At 44.1% G+C, this 9,535-nt stretch overlaps 1 protein-coding gene across 4 annotated transcripts in view; it reads right to left on the reverse strand.

Moving 5' to 3' along the window:
• Positions 1-130: 130 nt before the first annotated feature.
• PGAM5 (PGAM family member 5, mitochondrial serine/threonine protein phosphatase) overlaps positions 131-9,535 on the reverse strand; it is a 19,768-nt gene continuing 10,363 nt past the window's right edge. Inside the window, exons 5-8 of one of the 4 annotated variants that reach the window (XR_014027923.1) lie at positions 7,943-8,076; positions 6,145-6,295; positions 5,180-5,426; positions 131-1,185 (exon numbers count right to left, since the gene is read on the reverse strand). Coding sequence is in view for 2 of the 4 variants with exons in the window: in XM_081339155.1 (XP_081195281.1) it covers positions 6,145-6,295; positions 7,943-8,076 (285 nt within the window). In the remaining 2 variants the exon portion in view is untranslated. Of the gene's footprint in view, positions 1,186-3,433; positions 5,427-6,144; positions 6,296-7,942; positions 8,077-9,535 lie in introns of those variants that run through there. The other 3 variants (XR_014027924.1, XM_081339156.1, XM_081339155.1) reach the window with 3 other exon arrangements.

A 9,535-nucleotide genomic window follows, 5' to 3' on the forward strand; every position in this document is an offset into this window, starting at 1 on the left:
GAAGGAAATTTGGGATGGTGGAAACCTTGGCAGGTTGGCTTTTGTGACCACTTTTTTTTAATTTATTTATTCTTGGAAGAGGGGGCTGCTGGAAAGCGGGGTGGGGGGTGGGGGGGGAGGAAGCATTCCATTTACGACCGTCAGAGCCTTGTAAGGTTAGGAAGTTAAAATCTGAACGGCCTCTGAATGGGGAAGCCTAAATCTCCCAAGTCTAGGAATTATTCATGGATAGAAGTGGTGTGTTTGGGCCAGTCTTGAGGTCCAGTCTACTACCTGTAACTTTCTCTCTCTCTCTCTCTCTCTCTCTCTCTCTCTCTCTCTCTCTCTCTCTCTCTCCCTCCCTCTCTCTCTCTCTCTCTCTCTCTCTCTCTCCCCCTCTCTCTCTCTCTCTCTCTCTCTCTCTCTCTCCCGCTTTCAATCTTTCTTTCTGTCTCTTGTCTTCCTGTTTCTCTCTCAATCTCTCTCCCAATCTTTTTTTTTCTTCTCTTCTCACTTTCAATCTCTTTTCGGTCTGTCTTTTATTTCTCTCTCAAATCTCTCTGACTCAGCCTCTTTCTCCCAATCTCTCTCTCACACATATATTGGGATCCTTGTGACCGTAACACCCCGTAAAGAGAATTCGGTTATCATAACTCATTTTCCAGTCAGGCTAAGAACAGGAATAAAGTCACCTTAATTCCAGTGGATACGAGCACACAAGAGAGTCGTGGTTTGCGATCTGGTTTAATTAGGATCGTTAAGCATAAAAGGGGTGTGTGTGTCACGCTGTGGCCTGTGCAGAACCTTTAAGAGAAGCTAATGAAAGTTATAAATAACACAAGTGAAACACCACCCCCCCACACACACGCACACACACCAATTCGCCCTTTGTTTCTGGTTTAGGGGGAGCAGACGCTGCAGCTTCCACAAAAGCTCATAAGCCATTTTCCTTACACAGCTAAGTTCATCATTGCATCTCATGGGAGCGTATAGCATCGATATTACTCCGCGTTCAGTGAAACGGCAGATTACAGCTATTCTGCTGTTCCTTTAAATGCCACGCTGTTTAATGACAGCTAATTTCTTGAGTTTCCAGCATTTGAGAATAAACCTGCCCAAGTTATGCTTATTATTCACCGCAGGCCATTTTTTTTATAGCCTAGTTCCATACTGCAAAGGATCTCTTCTTGTGCAATTGGAGATAACCTGTAGAGCGGGGAAAGTGGGGGGGGGAGACACAAAATGGGAGAAACTCTTAAATCATAGGGCTTGAAGAGATTCGTTGCGTGGGGGGGGTTATTTACTGCACACTAACTTGAAATAATCACAGCATCAGGAACTGCACTGGTGGTTTCCTTATCCATGTGTTACCAACATTTTTATATACTACCTGTTTTTGGTACTAAAACTTCAAAACTACACTCAAGACTCTTCCAGTTTTATTAGTGCCTTTTGTAACTTTTACGTTTTGGAATTTCTGTCTGGCTTTTCAAGGGGCAACGTTCCCTTATATATTAAACACATTTTAACTTTCCACTTTTGCAGTTTTTATAGTTTAAAAGATTCCGACAAATACTGTAGCCATCTATTTATTTTATATTATGTAAGATAAGTGTCCTATACATAAAAGAAAAAAATTACAAATTGATTTAAGGACCATTTGGAAAAAGAAACCAGCTTTGGGAGATGGCCCCTCTTTGGTCACCCAGCTTTTGCTATCGTTCTCCAGAATGTATAAAACCTGTCCAGGTTTGTACTAACCAACATATCAAAGTTAACTTCTCGTAAACCCTAAAGATTAATGGGTATACGCCAGAATTCTGTAGTGCAATGTTGAGATAAAAAGGCAGTTTCTAAAAATCTTTTTAGTGTAGCACGGTTTCTGAAATTCAGCCTTTGTGCTTAAAAGCGCCCTCTGCGCATTAACACCTTGTCTACATAAATGGTACAAAGCCAGATAGGGCTATTGTAGACAGCTAGAGGTCTTGTGTAAAACTTACTCCACAGTATAAAGGAAAGTATTCATTCCTGCTTAGCCACTGCAAATTATTAAAACCTGTAGGCAACTGACCAATTTCCTTTTGCTTTCTTAATACTTTTGTACTCAAAAGGTGTTTCTGGAGCACAGCTATTCAGTTAATACTTTTTGTTGAGATGTCTGAAGAAAGGTCAAAGAATTGCTCTTGGAAAAATATTGTCTAAAATGGATGTGTGTGTTTTTTTTTCTTTTCGTCTGTGTTAATGTGAATTTTAAACAAGCTTATTAAATTTGTTTACTTAAAAAGTCTTTCCTCCATTAATCAGGGGTTGTTGGTAGAAGGGACTCTGAAGGCATTAATCAGGCATAATCCCACTTGACTCGGCCACAAAGCTTAGATGCTGAGAAAGGATCAGGCAATTTTTGAAAACTCCTTCGAGGTACAGCCTTTAAAATTTCCAAAGTATGTAAGATGAGAAACACAATGGGTGACTAAGGCAGGGGTAGGCAACCTTGACTCTTTTATGACTCGTGGACTTCAACTCCCAGAATTCCTGAGCCAGCATGGGGGAACTATGGCCTCTTCACGACTGGTGGACTTCAACTCCCAGAATTCCTGAGCCAGTATGGCTCACCATGGAAACCTCTCCCTTTCCCCTCAGCATGGCTGGCTCAGGAATTCTGGGAGTTGAAGTCCACGAGTCATAAAAGAGCCAAGTTTGAAGACCCGTGGAATAAGATCTGTTAATGACAAGAGCCTTGGTGGAGCAGTGGGCTAATGCCTCCTTAAGTAACACCAGCTGCCTGCAATTAGTGCAGGTTCGAGTCCCACCAGGCTCAAGGTTGACTCAGCCTTCCATCCTTCCCAGGTAGGTAAAATGAGGACCCAGATTGTTGGGGGCAATTAAGCTGACTTTGTAATAATGCCGCTTGGGGTGTGTGTGTGAAAGCCCTAACAAGCAGGCATATACATAGAATGAAGGCTACTGCTAAGCTTGTAAGCCGCCCTGAGTCTTCGGAGAAGGGCGGGATATAAATGTAATAAAAAAAAAATCTCCTGTTTGAGCAAGGGGTTGGGCTAGAAGACCTCTGAGTTCCCTTTCAGCCCTGTGATTCTATGTTCTAAGACAGGGGTAGGCAACCTCGGCTCTTTTATGACTCGTGGACTTCCAACTCCCAGAATTCCTGAGCCAGCCAATGTTAATGACATGGAACTTACATGCTCCAAGCCTTTTTAGAATCTGACCCAAAGCAGCAGCTGAAATTTAACTGGGATACGATATTTCATAATGCCTCGTATTTTCAGTTCCACCTTCCCACCCAAAAAAAACGGATGTCACACTGCGTAAGTAGCAAAGACCCAGATAATTGTCACACTTCTATTTTTTTTTTTGCCATACGTGAAACTTGGCATTCAATCTCAGAATTTTAACTTTCCACTTTTGCAGTTTTTATAGTTGAAAAGATTCCGACAAGTACTGTAACCATCTATTTATTTCATATTATGTAAGGTAAGTGTCCTATACATAAAAACAAAAAAATTACAAATTGAGCAGGGGGTTGGATTAGATGACCTCCAAGGTCCCTTCCAACTTTACTATGATGATTATGACTTGAAAGCAAAACTAGGCACGCTCATTTTAAAGCAGTCTCGAGGGGAAATCAAGTTGCTTTTTTTTATTTTCGTAGATAAAAAGACAAATAGAAATAACTTTTAACATTTTCCCGCATGGATTGACAACAGATCCACCAGTGTCTTTTCTTGATAAAAGACAAATAGAAATAACTTTTTAACATTTTCCCACATGGAATGACAACAGATCCACCGGTGTCTTTTCTCTGACCACAGAATAACCCCACAAGATAAGATTCACAAGAAACACTGAGGTGGCAGTTGCTGGCCACGGGGTTCAGCTTCACCCCACTCCCATAACAAGTTCCCCATCGGAGCCCCGTTTGGAAAAGGAGTAGTAGTAGTTGGAACCGGGACCATCCGACTGGGATGGCACATCTCCCTTGGCATTTTTGGAGAGGCCAGGGACCGGGGACGATGCTGGGACGGAGAGCAGGCAGCTCTCTCGACCGGACAGACAGCTGCCTGCCTTCATAGACGTGGGAGGATCGGCTGCTGAGAGGCAGCCGATCCCCCCTCTAGTAAGGAACAGCTGCATCCTCCACTGATCCAAGGGCACGGAGAGCGGAGCGTAGGCAAACCCAGAGAAGGGCTGCAGGGCTACTCATTCCTCCCTCCTCGCAAGGAATACCTATCGAGTGGAGTGACTTAAGAAGCCGAGGGGAGTTGGTCTGCCAGGAACCGTTGCTTCGGCTTACACTCCTCCCCAGCGCTGGGAAGATGGCTCTCCGGCTTTTTGTCTTGCACACCTTGCCTTGTCCCGTGGACTGCGTTTGGCCTTCGCTTCGCTGGGCCTTTGGAACGGCTTCTGGTCTTGGGACCTTTCCGCGCCGAGGACTGCCCTGGTCTTGCGCCTGGACTCTGCCTTACGGGCTGGACTTGGAACCCTGGACCTTGCTCCTACTCTTGTGGGCTTTCTTGGTACTAGAGTGTGGGGACGGAGCCCTTGCCGGTCGCCGGAACATTTATTGAGAGCAATAAAGGACTCTCTCCTTGACCGCCTGGGTCATAACCCAGGAGGACAATCTCTGCGGGCTAGAGGAACGGAATAAGATTATCCTTCCTCCTAATTTGACGGGGCTTTTAGTGGGAGCAAATCGATAAATGCTCAACCTGTAACCATTACGAACGGCCGAGAAAACCTAAGGCAGGCTCCTATTTAGGGTTGGTTTGTTCATTTTTAGGAACAAGACGCTTGTAGCAGCAACAACAACAAAAAAAAAGTCTCAAATTAAAAAAAACAAAAAACCAAGTAACCAGATGGGGCTTGAAGAGAGAAGAGCGTAAAACCATGGTTCGCTTTTATTCAGGCACTGCTTTGGAAGACAACTACAGATGCCGCCTCCGATTTTCATTATTATTATTATTGTTATTAAAGTATATTTTCAGTGCCCGTCTGCAAATCGGGGCTGCGTAATAAGAGGAGGCGCTACTTTCAAGATTTCGTGTCCCCCCCCCGTCAGAATTGCTGGATCTGGTGGCTTCTGGCTTTACACCGATTTCAGTACCCAACGTGTATCTCTGGACGTTGCAGTTATTTCTGTCCCACCACCCACCCACCCACCCAAATAGGAAACCAACCAACCAACCCTGGTGAGAGGCTGCCAGCGTTGTTGTTTTGGAAGCCATGAAGGAGACGGGTCCTCTCCAACTCTCCCAACGGGTTCGACGTCGCACGCCAGGAGCTGCTAGTGCAAAATCTGAACGTGTCAGAAAAGAGTCTTGAGACAGACAAAGGCCAGGGGACGGAGCCTGCAGCTTTTCAGGGAACGTGCTGGCTGCGTCTGAGAGCGGCCCTGTCCTCTTGGCTGGAGATCCTCTCCCTGTTTACGTCAGCTTGAAAGGAGGACGGGCGAGAAAGAGGCACGAGTTAGTTAAGGGCTAGTGGAACTTGCTATCCTAACACAGTGTGGCAGGTAGTCCTCAACTTAATAAAGAAATTTATTTGTTGATAAAGAAATCTCGGGCTCAAGATTTAAGACCTTCTTTTGCCACAGTTGTTAAGTGACTCACTGCAAATAACAATAGTAATAATAATAATAAAGTTGGAAGGGACCTTGGAGGTCATCTAGTCCAACCCCCTGCTCAGGCAGGAAAGCCTATACCATTTCAGACAAATGGCTGTCCAGTCTCCTCTTTAAAACTTCCAGTGTTGGAGCATTCACTGCTTCTGGAGGCAGGTTGTTCCACTGGTTAATTGTTCTGACTGTCAGGAAGTTTCTCCTTAGTTCTAGGTTGCTTCTCTCCTTTGATAAGTTAGTAGCCCGCTTGGTTTAAGTCAATCCGGCTTCCCAACTGACTTTGCTTGTGAACTGGTCACAAAAGGGGGATCAGGGTCATAAGCGTGAGCCGCTTGCCAAACAACTGAACTTTGATCATGTGACCATGGGGATGCTACAGAGGCCCTATCTCTGAAAAACAAGTCCTAAGTCCTATTTTCCAGTGCCCTTGTAACTTTGAACTGTCACTAAATGAGCTGTCGTGATTCGAGGAGTAACATTCCAATATTATTGGGTGGGTTCAAGGCTGATGGGAAACTCCAAAAGAGGCTTACTCAGTTGCGGGTGATCTTCTCCGGTGGCATAAACCCCGTGTCACCAAGAAGGCGTAGGGCCACCCTGCCGTTGGGGCGGATCACCAGGTGCGTGATGCTGCCGTTGTTGAGGGATATCCGAAGCCAACCCTCCGGAGGAAATTGCAACGCTCTTCAAAAAGAAATATATATATATATATATATATTTAATAATTGTGCATGTTTTGATAAAGCCTGCAAGATCAATTCTTTGCTCCCGGTGGCTGGCAAAACAAAAATAACCGGTATGTAAGCTGCGATGCATTGCATTTAACAGCAATGCTGACGCTGACAAGGCAAGACACTAGAATAGAAATGGAGAGCAAGCCTCATTCCTCATTAGCGCTGATGGTGTTACCTAGTCGGGTCATGAAATGCCTGCAAAAACACACGCAAGTTCAGAGAGCACTGGGGACCCCTCATTTAATGGCAAATCCGCAAAACGAAACCGCAAGAGCGGCAAATCTTTTAGGAGAACCGCTATGATATGCTCTCTTGTAAATTGTGTGTTTTGTGAAAGGAAGAGGAATGCTTACGTCAGTCACACATCCTACATTACGTTACTCTCTGTCATCTGGATCCCGTCACCAAATCAGGGCGTCCCGGGGGGGGGGGAATTTAAGACTTCCTAAACTTTTTTTTCCTGCATTTTATTCTTTGGAGTTACTGAACACTCATACATGGTGAACGTAGGAGGTGGTGAACGTGGGAGGAAGGAATATTAAGAATGTTTGCCACCTTGAGTCGCTTCTAAAATTAATAAAGGCGGGATAAAAATAAAATCAAGACAAGGCCGAGTTTGTGAGTTCAGTGTTGTCAAAAGCGTTGTCTGGCCTTCTGGGACTACTATTTTTCAGAAACTCATTATGCTGGGATTAAATGAGGGCCCTATGAAGAATCCTAATTAACTTAGCAAGCTTTTATTCTCCCCCCACCCCCAGGAGAGCAAAAATAATCTTACAGAGGGGGTTGGGGTTTTTTTAGCAAGACTATACATATTTCTACAGCCACTGCCCAACCTTCTCTGTCTGCTCTTTGACCCACTCTGAGAGATAATTGCTTTTAGAACACTCCCCCAGCTTAAAATAAAGTTAACAAACACTAAAGCAATCTTAAGTGAGTGTAATCTTAAGTAATGAAACGCCTCAAAGTCCAACCACGTTGTCCATTGTCTGCACAGCTAGCTAGAAACTTGGGTTAAGTATGGAGGCAATTCTCCTTAAAATTGGCACAGCTTTAAATTTAGTACAATCCCTGCAAATATAGTACATAAAAAGCTTTTAGCACGTTCGAAGTATCCTCTGAGAGATAGTGGATCAGTGATTCCAATCAGTCTGTTCATCCCCTTGTCTCTTCACTTCCAGCCCTTCATGTAGGGAACTACAACTCCCATTTCCCCACTACCCCGGCCATTGGCTGAAGCACCAGAGCTATCAACAAGACTTTTTATTGTGGGGAGGCCGTGAGGAAAATTACTCAGGTTAATTCAGAAGGGCTCCAAACACAGGAGTTAATATATTCCCTCCAGTGCTTCCCCCATCCAGTTTTTAAACATTACATTCGTTTAAACGATTTCTTTCCAATCCCGCTACTTAGAAAGCAAAGCTCCGAGTTAATCCTGCAGACAACTGTTCCAATTATTCCTAAACTCCCAACCAGGTGCTAAAAGCATCCGATCCCTCCGTCTAACGCACGGCGCGACGTGCTAAACCCACTTTAAGAACCAAGGATTTAGGAGCCTCGGCCCGGCCCTGGCGGTCTCCTCCACGCCCCGAGTTACCTGCAGACGATATAGCGAATCACGTTTGCGTGGCAGACGAAGATTTCGTAGCTGTCTTCCTGCTGCTTGATGTCAGCTCTGTGGATGTAGTTTCGGAAGGCGGCCTCGATGCGAGCACCGTCTTCGTAATACTGCTAAAAGCAAAACATTTGGTGATAGCGGCAGATAATTAAAACCTGCAGAGATTTTTTCCCCCTCCCTCTCTTAATCATCAGAATCAACGATCGGCTTTCCCCAACACGTTAAAATCCAGAGGCCTCGGTGTTTAATATTCTTTGGATGGCTGGAATCGGCAGGAATTAAAAGGAACAGGCTGTGTGAGTCCTCGAAATCCAGTTTTAAGATGCTTGAGCCTTGCCCTTTATCTAAATAGTGCTTCAGCTGTCCTAGAACTGCTGCTTATATCCTTTTACCACATGAACAAGAAACGCCAGTTTTGATTTAGCGTCCTCAGTTAGTGTTTATTGTCACTAAACGAACGGCAAGTGGTGCATTTTGCAAATCGACAATAAAATAGAGCAAGCTGCTTACTAGTGTGCAATTTTATTTTATTTTGCATTTTCTCACGAGATTATGTGCATGCAGAGAAGCCAGTCTTAAACCCTAAAGCTATACCACAAAATGGACTAGAAGAGTATAGATAGATAGATAGATAGATATAGATAGATATAGATATTTGTTATATATATATATAGATTTATATAGATATGTGTGTGTGTATGTAGATATGTGTGTGTGTATATATATACGTATACGTATATGTATATGTATATATATATATATATATATATATGTGTGTGTGTGTGTGTGTGTATGTATGTATGTATACATATTTGTATACACACACATATTCAGACACAAGCCTGAAGATGATACGTCGCCAAGACACCCTCAATCTTACACGGGAAAAGACCCTATATATATATATACATACATAGATAGATAGATAGATAGATAGATAGATAGATAGATAGATAGATAGATAGACAGACAGACAGACAGATATATTGAGATATATACATATATAAGCTCTAAAATAAGATTCCTCATTAAGCTTTTTAATCTGTAATTTGCTCCAAAACATAATGTCTTTGAAAGAAGGGCTCTGATTGCACGGGGTTGGACTAGAGGACCTCCAAGGTCCCTCCCAACTTTGTTCTTCTATTCTAAAAGCTGCATTGGCTTCCGGTTGCCCTCCGGGTGAGATTCAAGGTGCTGGTGATGACCTATAAAGCCCTAAATGGCTTGGGTCCGGGATATCTGAGGGAACAGATATCGTCCTGTGCGCTCCCACAGGGAGGGTCTTCTCAGGGTGCCGGCGGTAAAAGACTGCCTGCGGTCAATACCCAGGGGGAGGGCCTTCTCAGTGGGTGCGCCTGCCCTCTGGAACCAGCTGCCCGCGGAGCTTAGGACTGCCCCCGACCTTCGTTCATTCCGCCGGGACCTGAAGACCTGGCTCTTTGAGCTTTCCGGCCCAGGCTGAGAGTTTTTAATTGGGGTTTTTATATTTCTTCAGGGATTTAATTTAATCTTTTTAATTGTTTTTAATTTTTGTATCGATGTTTTAAGTACCCTGTAAACCGCCCTGAGTCC

The sequence above is a fragment of the Vipera berus genome (genome assembly GCF_964194415.1).
Source record: "Vipera berus genome assembly, chromosome: 14".
Lineage (NCBI taxonomy): Eukaryota > Metazoa > Chordata > Lepidosauria > Squamata > Viperidae > Vipera > Vipera berus.